The sequence below is a fragment of the Heloderma suspectum genome, chromosome 1 (assembly GCF_057233095.1).
Source record: "Heloderma suspectum isolate Gila_16-S chromosome 1, 16-S_ref, whole genome shotgun sequence".
Lineage (NCBI taxonomy): Eukaryota > Metazoa > Chordata > Lepidosauria > Squamata > Helodermatidae > Heloderma > Heloderma suspectum.
The window spans coordinates 74,521,619-74,542,987 of record NC_139458.1 but is presented as its reverse complement, the minus strand read 5'-3'; the positions used below and the strand labels follow the sequence as shown (position 1 = coordinate 74,542,987).

At 45.4% G+C, this 21,369-nt stretch overlaps 1 protein-coding gene across 1 annotated transcript in view; it reads right to left on the bottom strand.

The window, feature by feature from the left end:
• Positions 1 to 14,170: 14,170 nt before the first annotated feature.
• The window catches only part of DPF3 (double PHD fingers 3), a 297,459-nt gene continuing 290,260 nt past the window's right edge, over positions 14,171 to 21,369 (bottom strand). The window contains exon 11 of the mRNA XM_084847675.1: positions 14,171 to 20,650. Within this exon, the coding sequence (XP_084703801.1) occupies positions 20,580 to 20,650 (71 nt within the window). The 3' untranslated portion in view covers positions 14,171 to 20,579. The remainder of the gene's footprint in view (positions 20,651 to 21,369) is intronic.

The window sequence follows — 21,369 nt, the reverse complement described above, 5'->3', positions numbered from 1 at the left end:
CTCCCATGGGGCTTTTTCAGTTCAGGTGGCCTGGGAGGCTGCAGAACAATGGAAAGATGTGTAATAGAGAGAGGAACACACACAGCTACACACAACCCTTGGCCACCTCGCAGTGATTAGGTAAGCTCAAAAATACCACCAAAAGAAATTCAAAATTCTGCCTCAGAAGAGTGGAAGCCTCAATACAGTTGATGCTGTCGTCACTTACAGAAGCAGTGCAGTAAACCAAAAACCCTTAGGAAAAAAGGAAAAACCTGTGCTACAGCCCTGGCCAGTAGTGAGCCCTATCTGTGAGACACTGTTGGAGAATTTCTCCTCCCCTAGGAGAAATTCAGTGAAATTGCCCCCACAATTTCTCTGCCCACAAATAGGCTGGAGAATTTTGAGAGGCCATTTGTGCACAGTTCTAGCTGCAGTTGTCAAGGAAATCATGCTTGATTAAGCTCTCCCAAATGACAGCTCTTCCCATTTATTACATAGCCTATGTAACATATGTAGCCTGATCCTTGAGTTCACTGAAACTCACTTGCTAGGCATGGAATGCTGCTCCCTCTTGCTTTGCTTAGTGCAAACAGATTCAGATGCCTTTGTTGAGCTATGAGAGAACAATACCCTGCCTTTACCCACTTCTGGGGAACATGTCCTGTTTAATATATGCATGGAAAGGGGAGGGGAAGCCATCTTACAGCAGAAGCAGCTGTCCAATTATCACCTTTACAGCTGAGAGAAATGACAAGAAAATGGAGTAAACATGTTCTCTATATTTTAAACTGACACACATACAACAGAATATAGGTTTGACAAAATACGCGCTGGCCTGGGTTACAAACATTGGGTTGTATTTACTTCATTTCAGTGGGTCAGCTGTAAGTAGGACTAACATTGGATACAACCCATTAGGAGTTTTGAAGTGATTATGCATGTATTAGGGCTGGCTTCTGGTTTGAGGAGGCCCAGGGCAAAATGTCCTCTCATGGGCCCCTCTTACGTTAATGGGCCCTGGTGGGTTTGCCTGGTAGTGGTGTTCAGGCACAGAAGCACAACAAGCAGCATTGCATAGATTTGTATAGAGGCAGTATGATATTGGCAGTTTTATTCACAATTCCTTTTCTAATTATCCCTAACATGGAGTTTGTCTTTTTTACAGCAGCTGTACACTGGGTTGACATTTTCATCGAGCTCTCCACCACAACCCCAATATCTCTTTCTTGGTCAGCCCCTACTAGCTCAGATTCCATCAGCATATACTTGTAGTTGAGAGGTTTTGCCCCAACATGCATCACTTTGCTTACATTGAATGGCATTTGCCATTTTGATGCCTATTCTCCTAGTTTGGAGACATCCTTTTGGAGCTCCTCACAATCCCTTCTTGTTTGAACGACCCTAAATAGTTTAGTGTCATCAGCAGACTTGACTTTTGCTCAGCCCTAGTTCCAGATCATTTATGACCAACTTGAATATCATTGGCTCCAATACAGATCCCTGTGGGACACCACTATTTACTTCCCTCCATTGGGAGAATTTACCATGTATTCCTACTCTCTGCTTTCTGTTCTTTAACCAGTTACTGGTCCATAAGAGGACCTGTCCTCTTATTCCATGACCACTAAATTTGTTCAGGAGTCTTTGGTGAGGGACTTTGTCAAAAGCCTTTTGGAAGTCCAAGTAAATAATGTCTACTGGATCACCCCTGTCTACATGTTTATTGACACTCTCAAAGAACTCTAAAAGTGAGACAGGACTTACCTTTGTGGAAGCCATGTTGATTCTTTTTCAGCAGGGCTTGGATTTTACAAGGGCTTGGATTATCTTCCACTTGTTACCCTCACGTGTTTTCCCACCACTTCTTCCATCTTTTTTTCATTCCACATTCATTCTGTTAAGGAGGAAAAGATGGAATAGCTGCACAAAGCCTTTGGATTGGTAGCGCTAGGGGCCCTCTGCCTGGAAGCATTGGTTGTGCTAACTGTCAGAAGGCATCGTGGTAAGAAAAAAGATGGAAAAAGTAGTGGAAAGTGGGAAAACACCAGAGTGATACAAGCAGATAATGAAGTTGTCTGGTCATGCCTGCCCTGCGCCCCACCCCCACAAAATTCTGTGAATGAGGCAGGGCGATGGCATTTATGGCCTTGTCTGGAAGCACCCTTACTATTTGATATATTTGATTTAATAAAAGCAGGAAAACTATGCACATCATAATCCAAAATAAAACCCTTTCATTTCAAATAACCCTCACTGAATTTTTTAATTGGGATTAACCTGGATCTAGAACACTGGAGAGTCATCCCAGGGGTGCTTTTGCACCAGATATTGTTCTGGAATACTTCCTAGGAACTGTGGGATGCTGTTTCACTGAACTCCTTGTTAACTAGCAACTAACATAGCCTGCTTGGGAAAGGTACTCAAGTGAGTGGTTGCCCCATGCAACTTCAGAGTCTCTTGGATAAGGATTATCTGGATCCATTTCAGCCTGGTTTCAGTCCCAGCTTTGGCACTGAAATGCCTTTTGTCACCCTGATGGATGACCTATGCCAGGGAAAGGAGAGTAGGAGTACAACCATGCTAATTCTCCTGCACCATGAAGCAGTTTTCGATAGCATTGACCATCGTCTCCTCCTGAATAGGGTGTGTGGGATGGGGATTAGGGGCCCTTTAGGCTGTAGCTCAGTGGAAGGGTACATGTTGCAGTGGTTGAAGAGACAAAGGAGACAAAGGAGACAGAGGAGACAAAGGAGACAGAGGCTAAGAGGAAGTGGGCTGCAGGAAGCCCAGGGAGCTGCCCTTTATCCTTCTGATTGGCTGTGAGCTCACCAGGTGCTTCTGAGAGCTCCAACTGAATTGGGGGGGTGGCCTGAGTACTCCCAGCAGCTAAGTGGGCAGGAAGCTTCAGTCTGTTTCCCGCCTCCCAGCTGAGCAGAGCAGAGCAGAGCAGAGCAAGCTGCTCCAGCTGGTCCAGGGACTACAGAAGCAAGCAAGCTCCCAGAGAGCGAGCGACCAGAGCGAGCAAACAGGGGGAGCAAACAGGAGTTGGCCAGGGGAGTTGCAGTGGTTGAAGAGACAGAGGAGACAGAGGCTAAGAGGTAAGTGGGCTGCAGGAAGCCCAGGGGGCTGCCCTTTATCCTTCTGATTGGCTGTGAGCTCACCAGGTGCTTCTGAGAGCTCCAACTGAATTGGGGGGGTGGCCTGAGTACTCCCAGCAGCTGAGTGGGCAGGAAGCTTCAGTCTGTTTCCTGCCTCCCAGCTGAGCAGAGCAGAGCAAGCTGCTCCAGCTGGTCCAGGGACTACAGAAGCAAGCAAGCTCCCAGAGAGCGAGCGACCAGAGCAAGCAAACAGGGGGAGCAAACAGGAGTTGGCCAGGGGAGTTGCAGTGGTTGAAGAGACAAAGGAGACAGAGGCGACAGAGGCTAAGAGGTAAGTGGGCTGCAGGAAACCCAGGGGGCTGCCCTTTATCCTTCTGATTGGCTGTGAGCTCACCAGGTGCTTCTGAGAGCTCCAACTGAATTGGGGGGGTGGCCTGAGTACTCCCAGCAGCTAAGTGGGCAGGAAGCTTCAGTCTGTTTCCCGCCTCCCAGCTGAGCAGAGCAGAGCAGAGCAGAGCAAGCTGCTCCAGCTGGTCCAGGGACTACAGAAGCAAGCAAGCTCCCAGAGAGCGAGCGACCAGAGCGAGCAAACAGGGGGAGCAAACAGGAGTTGGCCAGGGGAGTTGCAGTGGTTGAAGAGACAGAGGAGACAGAGGCTAAGAGGTAAGTGGGCTGCAGGAAGCCCAGGGGGCTGCCCTTTATCTTTCTGATTGGCTGTGAGCTCACCAGGTGCTTCTGAGAGCTCCAACTGAATTGGGGGGGTGGCCTGAGTACTCCCAGCAGCTGAGTGGGCAGGAAGCTTCAGTCTGTTTCCTGCCTCCCAGCTGAGCAGAGCAGAGCAAGCTGCTCCAGCTGGTCCAGGGACTACAGAAGCAAGCAAGCTCCCAGAGAGCGAGCGACCAGAGCAAGCAAACAGGGGGAGCAAACAGGAGTTGGCCAAGGGAGTTGCAGTGGTTGAAGAGACAAAGGAGACAGAGGCGACAGAGGCTAGAATCATAGAATCATAGAATAGTAGGGTTGGAAGGGGCCTACAAGGCCATCGAGTCCAACCCCCTGCTCAATGCAGGAATCCAAGTCAGAGCATCCCTGACAAATGGCTGTCCAGCCTCGTCTTAAAGGCCTCCAGTGTGGGAGAGCCCACCACCTCCCCAGGTAATTGGTTCCATTGCCGTATTGCTCTGACACTCAGGAAGTTTTTCCTGATGTTCAGCCGGAATCTGGCTTCCTGTAACTTGAGCCCATTATTCCGTGTCCTGCACTCTGGGATGATCAAGAAGAGATCCTGGCCTTCTTCTCTGTGACAACCTTTCAAGTACTTGAAGAGTGCTATCATATCTCCCCTCAGTCTTCTCTTCTCAAGGCTAAACATGCCCAGTTCTTTCAGTCTCTCTTCATAGGGCTTTGTTTCCAGTCCCCTGATCATCTTTGTTGCCCTCCTTTGAACCCTCTCCAGCTTGTCTGCATCCTTCTTAAAGTGTGGTGCCCAGAACTGGACACAGTACTCCAGATGAGGCCTAACCAGTGCTGAGTAGAGGGGAACTAGTACTTCCCGGGATTTGGAAGCGATGCTTCTATGAATGCAGCCCAAAATAGCATTTGCCTTTTTTGCAGCCACATCACATTGTTGGCTCATATTCAGCTTGTGATCGACGACAATTCCAAGATCCTTCTCGCTCGTAGTGTGGTTGAGCCACGTATCCCCCATCTTGTAACTGTGCATTTGGTTTCTTTTTCCTAGGTGCAGAACTTGGCATTTGTCCCTATTAAATGCCATTCTGTTGTTTTCTGCCCAGCACTCCAGTCTATCCAGATCACTTTGAATTTTGTTTCTGTCTTCCAAAGTATTAGCTATCCCTCCCAATTTTGTGTCATCTGCAAATTTGATCAGCATTCCCTGCACCTCCTCCTCCAAGTCATTAATAAAAATGTTGAAGAGCACTGGGCCCAGGACTGAGCCCTGTGGTACCCCGCTCGTTACCTCTCCCCAGCTTGAGAAGGTCCCATTGATAAGCACTCTTTGAGTCCGATTCTGTAGCCAACTGTGGATCCACATGATCGTTGTTTCATCTAGCCCACTTCGAGCAAGTTTGCTCATCAGGATATCATGGGGCACTTTGTCGAAAGCTTTGCTGAAGTCGAGGTATATGATGTCTACAGCATTCCCACGGTCTACAAGGGAGGTGACTTGATCAAAAAATGAGATCAGATTTGTCTGGCAGGACTTGTTTTTGACAAATCCATGTTGGCTTCGAGTAATCACGGCATTGTTGTCAAGGTGCTTCCAGATGGATTGCTTTATGATCTGCTCCAGAATTTTCCCAGGGATTGATGTCAGACTGACTGGTCTGTAGTTCCCAGGTTCCTCCTTTTTACCCTTTTTGAAGATAGGGACAACGTTAGCCCTCCTCCAGTCATCTGGCACTTCCCCGGTCCTCCATGATTTCTCAAAGAGAATAGACAGTGGTTCTGAGAGTTCTTCTGCCAGTTCCTTTATTACTCTAGGATGCAGTTCATCTGGCCCTGGAGATTTGAACTCATTCAAAGTAATGCGGTGTTCCTTGACCATATGCCTGTCGATCTCAAGCTGCAATCCTGCCCCTTCAGCCTGTACTTCGCCTTTGCCAGGGGGGTCATAGACCCTCTTTTGGGAGAAGACTGAGCCAAAGTAGGAATTGAGCACCTCTGCCTTTTCTTTGTCATCTGTTATCATTTTGCCATCCTTATTTAATAGCTGAACAACCATTTCTTTCCTCTGCCTTTTACTATGCACGTAGCTGAAGAAAGCCTTTTTGTTGTTTTTAGCATCCCTCGCTAACCTCACCTCGTTCTCCGCTTTAGCCTTCCTGACGCCATCCCTGCAATTCTGTGCTACCTGCCTGTACTCTTCCTTTGTTACTTGGCCTTCTTTCCACTTCTTATATGTGTCCTTTTTTGTTTTCAGGTCATCCCTAAGCTTTTTGTGAAGCCACATTGGCTTCTTCTGTTGTCTTCCACCTTTTCTTCTTGTTGGAATTGTTTGTGATTGTGCCTTGAGAATTTCCTTTTTTAAAAGTTCCCACCCATCTTGGACTCCTTTTCTCGCTAGCATTGTTTGCCATGGGACCTTACTGATCATTGTTCTGAGTTTATTAAAATCAGCTTTCCTAAAATCCAGGGTACGCGTTTGAGTACACTCGGCTTTTGCTTCCCTTAGAACCAAGAACTCAAGTACAACATGGTCGCTTTCCCCCAGAGTTCCTGTAACTGCTACTTTATCCACTAAGTCATCTCTGTTGGTTAGGATCAAGTCAAGGATAGCCGATCCTCTAGTTCCTTCCTCTACTTTCTGTAGGAGGAAGTTATCCGCCACACAAGTCAGGAATTTCCTGGAGGGGCCATGTTTTGCAGAATTTGTCTCCCAACAAATATCGGGGAAATTGAAGTCCCCCATTACTACTACATCATGCTTCCTTAAAACATTGGCTATTTGCTTTTCAAAAGTTTCATCCTTGGCTTCTCCTTGATTGGGTGGCCGGTAGTAGACTCCGACCACCAGGTTCCTTTTATTCTTTGCTCCATTTATTTCAACCCAGATGCTCTCGATGGGGCTACCAAGCTCCTCCTCCTGTATTTCTGTGCAGAGATATGTATTTTTCACATACAGTGCAACCCCGCCTCCCTTTCTGTTCCTCCTGTTCTTTTTGAACAAGTTATATCCTTCAACTGCTGTATTCCAGTCATGAGAGTCATCCCACCAAGTCTCAGTTATACCTATCAAGTCATAATTTCCCTCCTGTATTAAGAGTTCAAGTTCATTCTGTTTGTTTCCCATACTCTGGGCATTAGTATATAGACATCGAAGACCATGTGCTTCATAGTCTGGCTTTCTTCCTACATGTGTCTGAAGACTATTATTGGGCGCTATCAGCGCTGTTCTCTCCATTGCAGTGCATGCGCCTACGTCCATTGTTACCCCCAACATTACATCTCCCTTCCCCGTAGGATTCAGTTTAAAGCCCTCCTGATGAAGTTCTTCATGCTGTGTCCAAACACATTCTTCCCAGCCTTTGTGAGGTGCAACCCATCCCTAGCCAACAGCCCATCTTCCAGGAAGTATAGCCCGTGGTCCCAGAATCCAAATCTCTCTCGTCGGCACCACCTTCGTAGCCAGTCATTCACCCGGAGTATTTTTCGTTCCCTTTCTATCCCTCTTCTAACTACTGGAAGGATGGATGAGAAAACTATCTGGGCCCCAAAGTTCTTGAGTTTCCTTCCCAAAGCTTCAAAGTCTGACGTGATCTCTTCGTAGCTCCGCTTGGCGGTATCATTTGTTCCCACATGGATGAGAAGAAAGGGATACCTGTCAGTGGGCTTTATGAGTGCAGGCAACCTTTCAGTCACGTCTCTAATCTGTCCTCCCGGGAGACAACATACCTGGCGAGTCCACGGGTCTTCGCGACATACTTGGGTCTCGATCCCACGCAGCAAGGAGTCTCCCACTACTACCACTCTTCTCTTCTTCTTCTTGTAGGCCTGGGTTTCATCGCCTCTGTTTGACTGACCTTCAGCCTCTTGCTCACTCTCATGCAGGTTCCCCTGTGATTCTTCCTCTGCAGGCTGTCCTCCAGTCTCATCTGCAAGTACCTGGAATCGGTTCCACAGCTCCACCGCTTCCACTGGTGCAGAGTGGCGTCTAGTTCTTCTTCTCCTAACTGTCACCGTTTTCCAAGGAGTATCCTCTACTCCATTTTTCTTCTCCTCAGCATTTCCCACTTCTGCCTCATCTTGCTGTTGCTCTTCAAGCTTCTGGTCTGCCCTTTGCTGCTGTAGTTCCCCCATTCTGTCCAAGAACTCTTCGTGTTCTCTTATTCCCCGGAGGGTTGACAGTCGCCGCTCCAGTCCACTTACTTTTTCCTCCAGCAGCGTGATCAACTTGCACTTGTTGCAGGTGTAGGCCATGTTGTTCTCAGGCAAGAAAACAAACATTGCACACACCTTGCAGGTCACCACCACTGGAGAGTCTTGTCCTTCCATAGCCCCGTTTCCCTTTTTGTGTCTAGCTTTGTGATTGTTCTAGACTAGCCTGTGCCTGCTCCTCTACTCAGTAGAGGTTAAAAGCAGAGTCCCACTGGTGTGGAAGTGTGTGTTACAAGACAAATAAATGGGAAAAAGTTAGTTAAAAAAAAAATGTTAGGGGCCTCCCCCTTGACCTCCCCTGCCGAACTCCCCTGGCCAACTCCTGTTTGCTTCCCCTGTCTGCTCGCTCTGTTCGCTCGCTCTCTGGGAGCTTGCCTGCTTCTGTAGTCCCTGGACCAGCTGGAGCAGCTTGCTCTGCTCTGCTCTGCTCAGCTGGGAGGCGGGAAACAGACTGAGAGGTAAGTGGGCTGCAGGAAACCCAGGGGGCTGCCCTTTATCCCTCTGATTGGCTGTGAGCTCACCAGGTGCTTCTGAGAGCTCCAACTGAATTGGGGGGGGGGTGGCCTGAGTACTCCCAGCAGCTGAGTGGGCGGGAAGCTTCAGTCTGTTTCCCGCCTCCCAGCTGAGCACAGCAGAGCAGAGCAGAGCAAGCTGCTCCAGCTGGTCCAGGGACTACAGAAGCAAGCAAGCTCCCAGAGAGCGAGCGACCAGAGCAAGCATACAGGGGGAGCAAACAGGAGTTGGCCAGGGGAGTTCGGCAGGGGAGGTCAAGGGGGAGGTCCCTAACATTTTTTTTCATTTTTTATTTTATTTTATTTTTGACTAACTTTTTTCCATTTATTTGTCTTGTAACACACACTTTCACACAAGTGGTACTCTGCTTTTAACCTCTACTGAGTAGAGGAACAGGCACAGGCTAGTCTAGAACAATCACGAAGCTAGACACAAAAAGGGAAAAGAGGCTATGGAAGGACAAGACTCTCCAGTGGTGGTGACCTGCAAGGTGTGTGCAATGTTTGTTTTTTTGCCTGAGAACAACATGGCCTACACCTGCAACAAGTGCAAGTTGATCACGCTGCTGGAGGAAAACGTAAGTGGACTGGAGCGGCGACTGTCGACCTTCCGGGGAATAAGAGAACACGAAGAGTTCTTGGACAGAATGGGGGAACTACAGCAGCAAAGGGCAGACCAGAAGCTTGAAGAGCAACAGCAAGATGAGGCAGTGGGCAATGCTGAGGTGAAGAAAAATGGAGTAGAGGATACTCCTTGGAAGAGGGTGACAGTTAGGAGAAGAAGAACTAGACCCCACTCTGCGCCAGTGGAAGCAGTGGAGCTGTGGAACCGATTCCAGGTACTTGCGGATGAGACTGGAGGACAGCCTGCAGAGGAAGAATCACAGGGGAACCTGCATGAGAGTGAGCAAGAGGCTGAAGGTCAGTCAAACAGAGGCGATGAAACCCAGGCCTATAACAACAAGAAGAGAAGAGTGGTAGTAGTGGGAGACTCCTTGCTGCGTGGGATCGAGACCCAAGTATGTCGCGAAGACCCATGGACTCGCCAGGTATGTTGTCTCCCGGGAGGACGAATTAGAGACGTGACTGAAAGGTTGCCGGCACTCATAAAGCCCACTGACAGGTATCCCTTTCTTCTCATCCATGTGGTAAGAAACAATACCGCCAAGTGGAGCTACGAAGAGATCACATCAGACTTTGAAGCTTTGGGAAGGAAACTCAAGAACTTTGGGGCCCAGATAGTTTTCTCATCCATCCTTCCAGTAGTTAGAAGAGGGCTAGAAAGGGAACGAAAAATACTCCGGGTGAATGACTGGCTACGAAGGTGGTGCCGACGAGAGAGATTTGGATTCTGGGACCACGGGCTATACTTCCTGGAAGATGGGCTGTTGGCTAGGGACGGGTTGCACCTCACAAAGGATGGGAAGAATGTGTTTGGCCACAGCATGAAGAACTTCATCAGGAGGGCTTTAAACTGAATGCTACGGGGAAGGGAGATGTAATGTTGAGGGTAACAATGGAGATAGGCGCATGCACTGCAATGGAGAGAACAGCTCTGATAGCACCCAATAATTCAGACACATGTAGGAAGAAAGCCAGACCATGAAGCACATGGTCTTCGATGTCTATATACTAATGCCCAGAGTATGGGAAACAAACAGAACCAGCTTGAATTCTTAATACAGCAGGGAAATTATGACTTGATAGGTATAACTGAGACTTGGTGGGATGACTCTCATGGCTGGAAAACAGCAATTGAAGGATATAACTTGTTCAAAAAGAACAGGAGGAACAGAAAGGGAGGTGGGGTTGCACTGTATGTGAAAAATACATATCTCTGCACAGAAATACAGGAGGATGTGTTGGTAGCCCCATCGAGAGCGTCTGGATCAAAATAAATGGAGCAAAGAATAAAAGGAACCTGGTGGTCGGAGTCTACTACTGGCCACCCAATCAAGGAGAAGACAAGGATGAAACTTTTGAAAGCAAATAGCCAATGTTTCAAGGAAGCATGATGTAGTAGTAATGGGGGACTTCAATTTCCCCGATATTTGTTGGGAGACAAATTCTGCAAAACATGGCCCCTCCAGGAAATTCCTGACTTGTGTGGCGGATAACTTCCTCCTACAGAAAGTAGAGGAAGGAACTAGAGGATCGGCTATCCTTGACTTGATCCTAAGCAACAGAGATGACTTAGTGGATAAAGTTGGGAAGGCTGCCATAGAGTACTTGCTTGCTGCATCATCACCCCAGGTGAGCTAAGATGAAAGATATGCTACGTGTTTAGTTCTTTTGACTATGTACCCAGTGGTTTTGCCCTTGATCTTCGAAGAGTTTAATTTCTAGCTAAGCTCAAGGGCATCTCAGTTTTTTTCCTCCACTGTTACCACAACACAAAAATAAATTTCTACTCTTGTGACTTCCAGTTTATGCATAGCTATGTATTGGTTTTATTTTGTGGAAGCTTAATCCCACAAACAGTAATGTGGATATTTTTTAAAGTATTCTGTTTCTTCCCACTCATTAGGCACCTGTTGTTATACAAGCTGTCTTCATGGCACACAGCCAGGTATTAAAACCTGTATATTTTCTGTGCTCTTGAAATGCTGGACATTTAGTCATGTATAGGCCACATCATACTGGACAGGTATTTCTACAGGAAGCAAAACTGGTACCTTAATCTCTGACCGCTTCCCCACTCCCTGGAGAATGTTTTAATGAGACTCACACAGCTGTACTATCACACAACGAACATTAACAATGCTAATTGCCTAAAGTTTAGCCTGTGAATACTCAGCCAGGCATACCTTAGAGACTAGCTGTTTTTTTGGCTCAGATCAACTACCAAGAATTTGAAATGCAAGACCAGGTTTGCTGAGAAATGCTGGGCACACCAATGTGAAAAGAAGCATCTTCCAAAAGAGAGCTTACACAAGAAGCTTGCATAACTTCTGTCTGAGCAGAAGGAGGAGCTGATATCTCAGAAGAAAATTGCCATGAGTTGCCCAAATCCATGGAGGAAATTGTGTTGCCAGGCACCTTCACACTCGGGCATAGAAAGGCCTGTGCGAAATGAGGGGGAGGGATGCTCACGCTCAGGAGGAATTAATTCTGCCAGACAACTGCAGCTGTTAAGGCCTAAGCTTTGGAATCAGCTGGGAGATTCAAAGAAGAGACACACACACACACACACCCCTGCTTACCTTCCTGGACTAGTTCCAAGGCCTGTGCTTGTGTACCATATGCACATCCATTCTGTAGCTCAAGGTCACTACAGAATAGGGAATTGAACAGCTTTGCTTTCTGAGCTAGCTTGAGCTACTCAAGCTCCCATAGCACTGCAGCTTACCCTTGGAAATGGAAGTCTGCCTGCAGAATGGCTCATGTCACCACCATTATATTGGTTTGTCTTGGCATTTCCTCTTAGCCATGGCAGGATGCACTATGGCAACAGCCCTACTTAACCTCTGTCTTTCTAGTGGCAATTTGTGTTGCACCCATTGGTGTCTCCCAGTGTAAAGGCTCGCTCCTTTTTAGTGAGCCCTGCTGAGCCCTGTTCTAAATGAAAGCAGAGCCATAATCTTATACTGAGGTTTCCTAATGCGAACCTGATCTACTATTCACTGAAGGGTGTTTTTTTTTTTTTACATTCTCTCCCTTTTGTTGGAGGACAACAGCATGACATTTTAAGATGAAAGCACTGAGGAGATGAAAATGACCATTCAGCTTGCCAATCATCAACACAAAAAAGTACCAAACCAAAAACCTTTTCAACTAGACAAGAACTTCTATGAACACAGCCATAATCACACCTTGCATCTTTGAGGCTGTGCCATTTTTGGATGCCATACCTTCTGTTAGGTCCTTCAGCTGCTGTTTCCAAGTTTGATTAACACAGCTTTCCCCAAACTGGAGGCCTTCAGACGTGTTGGACTACAACTGTCATTACCCTCAGCGAGTCGAGTCCAATACATCTCAGGGGTGCCAGGTTGGGGAACCTTGGATTAACAAGGGAGCTATAAATTACGCCATGTTTTAATCTCTTGAATACAGATATACATATTTGTGAACTCTAAGAATTTAAAAAGTGTTTTCTAATTATTTGTTGGTATCAATGCTTTACCAATTCAAATAGTGCTAGTTTCAGTCCACATACTATGGCAGAAATGCTTCAGAGCTGTAGTTTAAGGATGTCGATCGCTTTCCTGGATCATTTTCTCTTGGAGTCCAAAAGGACCTGAGGATGAACTTTTTCATGCACCCCCAAAGGTTGGATTTATCTTGCATATAACCAGATTTTAAGTTGGTGCCTGTTCTGAAAAGGCCACTTAACTAGCTGACTGGGCTTAAGGTCATTATTAGTAATTATATCACTGTAGAAGACAGATTTGGCTGCCTGCCAGTCCCCACTCCTGCTTGTACTTTCCTCTCACCACTAGAACAGGGAAACACACAGCCAATCAACCAAAGCCTTGACTAGACTGGCATCCCGTTTTTCATTCCCAGCGAAGGATGATTTGAAGGTTCAGCACAAAGTTCCTGGAACAGTACTCAAATCAACATCTTTGCATCTGAGAGCCAATTTGCACCAGCCTCTCAGAACATGGCAGCAGTGGTTTTTAAGTCAAGCTGTTGAGACATTTCCTTCACTGCCATGTGCAGGGCTAGTTGTGCAAATGCACACCCCAACCGTGGCATATATAATTCTTTGCATACTAGCTTTTTCAGTTGTCACAGAGGCATACACGAACCAACACGACACTCAGTTCTGCACATAGCTTCATATGAACAGCTCATGCAAACATACCTGCCTGCAAAGCCATCATGGTACATGCGATGCACTTTAGCATTGCTATTTCAACACATTTGGTATAACACTTAATAATACATTACAGCCTAAGTATTTTATTTGCTGGCACATTAAATGCTGGACTTGAATTGACTGCAGTACTATTCATACTTTCATGGCAATGAGTCCTATTAAAATCAGTGGGGCTTTGTTGTTGTTGTTCAGTCGTTCAGTCGTGTCCGACTCTTCGTGACCCCATGGACCATAGCACGCCAGGCCTTCCTGTTAGCATATTGGACACCTTCCGACCTGAGGGGCTCATCTTCCGGCGTCATATCTTTTAGCCTTGTGATACGTTCCATGGGGTTTTCTTGGCAAGAATACTGGAGTGGGTTGCCATTTCCTTCTCCAGTGGACCACATTTTGTCAGAACTCTCTGCCATGACCTGTCCGTCTTGGGTGGCCCTGCACGGCATAGCTTATGGCTTCACTGAGTTACGCAAGCCCCTTCGCCACAACAAGGCAGTGATCCATGAAGGGGCAGTGGGGCTTACTCCTGCTTTAAATAGGACTACACTCTTAATTTTGGCTGGCTTAGCCTGCCCACCTTTCCGTTCAAGGGGTTTAATAAGTTATGTGTTCTGCTTGCAGTACTTCCACTGTGGGCCAAAGCAACTTTCAGAGAGAGGGAGCATGAGAAATAGTGCACTGCCTAATGGTCCAACAATAGATAGTGTTATGGAAGAATCTTGTCATTTTGTGAGTTCAGTTGCATCACACAGACGATTCCAGGAACACAACGTTGCAACTGTTTGTGTGGTGGTAGCTCACCACATTAAATTAAGTACAAAAGGTTGCAGACAATGCAAATAACAAAAAGTAATTTTGCTTTTATAATTCATTGTGTTTTAATTTGTCAAGGAGGGGGTGGCAATAACTTTTAAATAATATTTCTTTTGACAATGTACATTTAAATGTTCAGGCTATTCATTTTACAGAGCAGCTTCAATAAGTGTATATTTTCCAAATGCAACCTCAGCCATCTTCCTAACTAACCTCCATCACTCCAGGTGGAACTACACATCACCTCCCTCACCAAACATCTTTCTCAGAAGTGTTTACTGGATAGCACTCATAAGGAGAAAGGGTTGAAGTTGCAGAGAAGAATAAGTAGATGGGGAGAGAATGTTTTCTATTTCCCCTACCTGCTGATTCTCCCTGCAACCCAGGCACTCTGGATCACTTTCCTGCTAGTTGGGCTTATTTCTGGTCTTGGAGCCAGCAGAGCATAAAATGGGGGGGGGGGTGTGTCTGGCTTGGGGAGAGGTTGTAGAAAGAATCAGACAATGGAAAAGCACTTAACAACCCCGTCCTGTCTGTGGATTCTGCCCGGTGAACAACATCCTTCCACATTAGCCTTACAAGGGCAAACACAGAGTTGGGAACTCGATATTTATTTTGCATTCCAAAGTATCACTCCACTCACTAGTAAACACCACCTTTGTCCTTTCAGGTAAGTTTTAGGGACAAAGAAGACACTACTTTAAATGTGCCTTTGAATTCTGTTCTTCAAATTCCTTAGTCTTCTTATTCGGAAAGCAACCATGAGGGGCCATATGGATCAAGACTGCTATGTTGGGAGATGGAGGGTTAACCCTTTCCTCGACACCATTTCCCCAGCTGAAATAGTCCTCTGAGCTGCTATTTGCACCCTGGGGGAATTTTCAGCGGGTTAACCCCACAGCAAAGTCCCAACCTGGATTGGGCAGCCCACAGTTGCTTATTTATTTTTTAATGAGAGAGATTTGGAGGAATCCTAAACACAGAATTCAAAGATGCCTTTAAGTAGTATCTAGCTCAACCCTTAAAATGGCATTAAAACAGACTGGATGTGCAAAACCCAAAAGCTGTTGTTCACCTTGTTACAGACTAAATAGATCTGCACAGCATTTTAAAATTAAATAGGGCTATGGTCAGCAAGAGATCTTTAAAGGCTGTTTTTTTGTTGTTGCTTTGCACAGTAGTGTGTGTGTGTGTGTGTAAATTTCCTCCTACTCACCCCATTTTTCTGAGCCTGCAGGATTGCCAAATCAGCTTCTCTTCTTATTTATGCTCAGTGGTATTCAGAGTTATAAGACTCAGCAAAGGATTGACTAAAGTGTACATATTTGTTGAAATTTCAAGATAATACCGTTGAGCCTACCCCTTGATCCTAAATGGATTTACTTGAAAGTAAATCCAATTGATTTCAAAGGAACTTATTTTCAAGTACTGCATTTTGACATACTGATCCTATAGAAATGTGTAGGAGCAACAGAGCACAGGGTGGATTATGCTGGCATTATGACAGGTGCCTCATCTTCTGGGCACATCCATCTTGCTGTGCTGTCAGTTGCAACCCCGTTATTAAAGGTTCTTATTCAATCTTAGCTGCACAGTGTTGTGTCTATACAGATGATACATTTCAAGCCCTATGGTGGCTGAAATGTCAACTCAGTCCCTCTCCCTCTGGACAATTCTTTGTCATTCAATTACTGTGCATAACACCACAACTGATAATGGAAACTGTTGCCAGTGCAAGTGGCAACCCACTCAGAGTTACAACAGTGCTAGCTCATGTGAGTGTAGGAATATAGCACGTGTTGCCACTTATGGTAGAGCCCAACCAAAGTTAAGTACTTTATGACTGAAATCCTATGCACACTTCTTTGGAAATAAGTCTCTTTGAACAGTGGGACTTACTTGTGAATATACATGCACAAAATCTGCTGAAACTCTCATTGCTTTCAGTGGGAAAATTACGCATATTCACAGTTGAAAACATTGGGGAATAAGGGTTTAAGTTTGGCTGGATTGTACCATCATTTCTGGAGTGGTGAATTATTGCATCTTAATGTTAGATTCTATAAAAAACTATTTTATATTGCATATTGCAGACCATGGTCTTGACCAGCAACATTTTTTCCCCATCTTTATCTGCCTTTTTTTTTAACTCTAGCCTGTAGAAGAATTCTGTGCAACCCAAAAGCTAGTTTACTACCTTGTGACTTTTAGCAGTTGGTCCTATTAACAGTATTATAATAATGTGCCTGCTATATTTTTTTTTCTAGTAGACCAACACAGCCACCTGCATTTAAAACAAAAACAAAAATGAATCACTTCTTTACTTCAGATACTGGGCTTGAAAAGAGCTAATGGCAATTTTGAAGTTTTCCATAGCATATTACAACAAATTAATTACGGAATGTATACAATGTATTTACATACAGGTCATTCTTTCTCTAAAATCAGATGAAAGTAAAAGGGTCATACACAATCAATCAATCTTAAGGACCTTCAGACAACCACAGATCAATGTGAAAACCAGCCTCATGTACTGTCTCTGACAGTGCCAGTACTGGCTCCTTCAAAAGAAATATACAACAAAGGGGGTGTTTATAGAGTAAGTGGTCCCCTGTTGTTCCTTTCCAGCTTCTGGCAACTGGAGGCTTGGGACATCTTGATGATGATAACGTATTCCATAATCACCGCAGACATTGCACATTACTAGAATGTGTGTCCATAGAAATAGAGATACAGATAACTCCAAGAATCTTAGGTTCACATCTCTTTTGTTTTAAATACATTGGCACGTATGTTTAAAACCTGCTTCTGAGAAATAACAGGGGAAAACAAGGCTCCAACATTTGCGGGTCTTCTTTTAGTGATGGAAGTATGTCAGAATTACTTATATCTTTAGACACAGTCCCCAAGATAGAATCTGCAGGAACATCTGAGCCTAGATTTCCTCTTTTGCTAGGGATAATGCTGCATAGCACCTTCAAACAAGACTGGAGTAATCACCAGTGCTGATAGCTGTTCCAGAAGTGTAGGTGCAGCTGGATTCCAGCACCAATGCAAGGATGCTAGCCATGTGCCCTCATATCTGTGCTGGATAATCCTTTTAAACAGCTAGTATAACCTGCTGTCCCATCATAACAATAGGTTACAGGACGGGGTTGAAAAGGTGCAGTCCCTACCCAATGGAAGTCAACATTCTGACATCCAGTTCTCTTAGTGTTTTGGACTGCAGCCTATAATCTCAGTCAAAACTTTTTATGCCTAAAGCCTTGAAAAAATGTCACTGCAACAACTGGAGAAAAAATTGGATGTGTCCTATGCATTACGTTAAGCGCTTTTCATACTTATTGGTTTAGATGAAAGAGATGTAAGTATGTACTTAACTCTTCCATTGAAATCAATTGTACTTTTAAACACACACAACTTGGGCTGGAACAGCCATAGCCTCAGGGGTAGAACATATGCTTTGCATGCAGAAAGTCCTGGGTTCAATCCCTATCATCTCCATGTAGGGCTGGGAAACACTCCCATCTGAAACTTTGGAAAGCCACTGCCAGGCAGTGCTGGAGCAAATTCACTGCACTTGTCTTTCCCCACAGCTAAGCTGGGTCCCCCACTGAGGTTCTGGGTGGAGGAGTGCTCCCGCACCCAATGCCTTGGTCAGAGTGGCTGTGCCTGCCCCATGTCCTCCCCAAGGTGTCCTCCCCAATGAAGCACTGGCTGAAGGGGTTCCAGCTGCCATTTTGGCCAGGAACCGGATGATGGCAGGGTGTGTGGTCCCGCCCCGACATCTTCAAGCCCATGGAGAGCTGGATGGAGGTCATTTGGCCCCTCACCCAATTCCAGTTCCCCACCCCTGTAGCCCCTTGCCCATGTCACAAAGTCATGTGATGCTGGATGCCTATCTTAAAGACATCTATTGTTTCAATTTTAAGTCTTACCATCAACCCTGAACAAACAACAAAATTAGGGTCTAGCTAGTTATGACATCAGCAGATCCATTTGTTTAAATTCAGGTTTGCCGCAATCCCTTATAAAGCAGGGGGTGAGGGTCCAATTTTTGAGTAAAGGGTGAGGAGAACTGGAGCCTTCCCATGCCTTCTGGTACCTCTTCATAGCATCTCCCCCAAGGTGCATTTCTAGCAGCCAGGCTCAGCTCTAAAATGAGAGCTCAGCTGAGGATGAAAGCGCCTGAGGGATAGAGCAGGGGTGGGCAATTTGTGGGCCTCCAGATGTTTTGGCCATCAACTCCTATCAGCCCTAGCCAGCATAATCAATGATGAGGAATAATGGGAGTTGTAGGCCAAAACAGCTGGGGGCCACAAGTTGTCCACCCATGGGGTGGACTATAGGGAGGTAAGTGACTGGCAGAAAGGGGATGTACCACTTGCTATCTACACACCACTTTTGCTCTTAAAATCGGACACACCTCCTGCCTATATGATTGGGACAGATCTGGGTTTAAACAGACTATGCGTCATTGAGAGATGCATGGAACCTAGAGACCTGCCTGCCCCACCTCCCAAGTCTCCCTGGGTAATGTGCATCTTGAAAAGACACATGACATGAAGTCATCACATTAACACCTCAAAGTAGTGGTGTGCCGAAAATTTCTCCCACATATTTTTGACCATTCTCATTCAATTTGATGAGAAAGAAATTGCTTTTGAAAAGAAGTTCAAAGGAGAAGAAATTTCGGTGAAATTCTCATGGGTTGGGTTTGGGGTTCTTGGGCTTACCTTACTTATGAGGTGGCTGAGGAGTGTGCATGAGTGTCCTGTCTGCCATTGTATAGTAATATCTGTGGCAGCCTGTAGCCTCCTCAGCCTCCTGCACTTCAGTTAAAACCATCACGAGGAAGACATAATGAGGCAATTCTTCCCATGGGGCTGTTTCAGTTCAGGAAGTGCAGGTGGCCTGGGAGACTGCAGAGCAATGGAAAGATGTGCAACAGGAGAAAACCCACACAGCATCCCTTGGCCACTTTGCAATGATTAGGTAAGCTCAAAAATACCACCAAAAGAAATTCAAAATTCTGCCTCAAAAAAGTGGGAGCCTCACCACAGCTGATGCTGTCGCCACCTACAGAAGCAGAACAATAAACCAAAAACCCTTAGAAAAAAGGGAAGAACCTGTGCTACAACCCCTGCCAATAGCGCGCCTGATTTGTGAGACACTGTTGGAGAATTTCTCCTCCCCTAGGGAGGAAATTGTCCCCCCAATTTCTCTGCCCACAAACAGGCTGGAGAATTTTGAGAAGGTATTTGTGCACAGCTCTACCTCGAAGTGGCAAATAAAGTGGCGTTACGGAATGTGGGAAACACTAATGCAGGTATGCAGAACCTCCTTCAGCCCAAGTTCCATTTTGGAGAAGCTCTCAGGGGCCACAGTCCATTGGTGGGTGGTGCCAAAGGCAAAGGAGGCAGGGCCAAAAAAAACCCTAGAATACCCAAATTACCAGCACCTATAAGCTTAAAGTTCTTACTGCCAGTAATGTAGATTTAGGAGAAGCATTTCAACCTTACTGAATGGGTTGCACATGGGAAACTGCACAAAAGCTGGAAACAACCAAACAATTGATGGTTGGAGGAAAAGGGGTGGGGCCAGGGGAAGAGGGGAATCCCAGTGGCCCTGGAGGACCAGTTTTAGTCCCCAAGCCTGAGGTTCTGCACTCCTGTGTTGTGGCGATGTCACCATGGGTAGAATACAACTAAAGTCCTACTTAGAATAGGCCCACTGAAATAAATGGGATTAGTTAGTAATGACTAACTTAAGGCCCATTCATTTCAGTGGGTCTACTCTACATAGGATTTTAGTCGGATTCTACCCCATATCACCTTTTTTCACCTACATGTTACCAGGGAAATAGGGAAGGCTCAGATGGATGGTGCCTGTAATGTGTAGTTTGGGCACTGTTATTAATGAATTGGAAGAATTGAGATATTGTGTCCTTCAAAGGCCCTCTACATCTAAAAAATACGCTTGTAAGAAGAACGTTCCCATTAGAAACCTGTAGTGAGTGGTACTTCTCAATATCTTCACCACAGCTCTGCATCAAGAATGGTTGTGGAGAGAACATTGGAATACATCAAACAAAAAAAGCACAATGCCACAAAATTTAAATGTCTAGATATCAACAGTTACAACAGTTGCCCTCTTTGCTATTATCATAACACATGAGAATCTATTACGGTATATCTGCAATCATGCACTGCAGTGGAAAGAATCCATCTGGATCATTAAAAAAAAAGTGTGCTCCTTCTAGTAGAACCCAGGAGGTATGATATTTGTGAAATCTACACTTGGACAGCAAATACCACAGATACTTCTTTGAATGTCCATTCTCTTTCACATGTGAACAGGTGTGTTTGTGGTTACATATATCCTTAAGTGGTGAATGACAGTTGTGCGTTGGTGCTACAAGTCCAGGAACAACCCTAATCCTGGTCCATGGAGATCCTTTTAGGGCTGGAAGCAGAAGGCTGATGCTCTCTCTCGGAGTAGTTCTCTGCACAAGTGACAACTCCAGCTCCCTGTAAATAAATAAATACCATTAAACTTTCAGATTTGCAAAGGATCCAGAGGATATCTAGAAATGCAGACAACCAAGGGTGGGATAAGTGGGAGTGCTATTTAAATGGTGCTACACCATAGGCATTTTTCATGTTACGCATTCCCTACGGGGAAAACACTTCCAGGTAGGAAAAAGCATGACTTCATGCAGATGGTCACAAATATGGGATGATCACAAATATAATTTTTCTCTCTGTGCACAGGCACATATTTTGCTTTATGAAAGTTTATTTTTTCATTTGTTTAAGGACCAAATTACACAAGATGCAAGAGATCTGTGACCTGATGTTCTGACATTTCCACCCAGGGGGTCTCCAGTTTTGATTGACACCCTCCCCTCCTCCAGTACCGTCGCTCCAATCAAAATCAGATCTCTCATATCTTATCTAGTCTGACTCTAAGAATTCATTCTTTAAAAATTATAAATGATGTATAAGCCAAATGTTTGAAGATCTGGGATATTAGTAAATACGAATATTTGTAAGCTGCTTGCTGAATCATTCCAGTGTCTTAAGCTCATGTTAAAGATAATTGTTTAAGAAAGGCATATACACACGCATGTGCGCACGACGTTGAAGACTTCAATATAGCAAGGTCTTCTTGCTATATTGATTTTATTTGTTCATTCCAGAATTGTAAAGATAAAGATAACCTCTTTTTCAGTCATTTTGGAAGACAT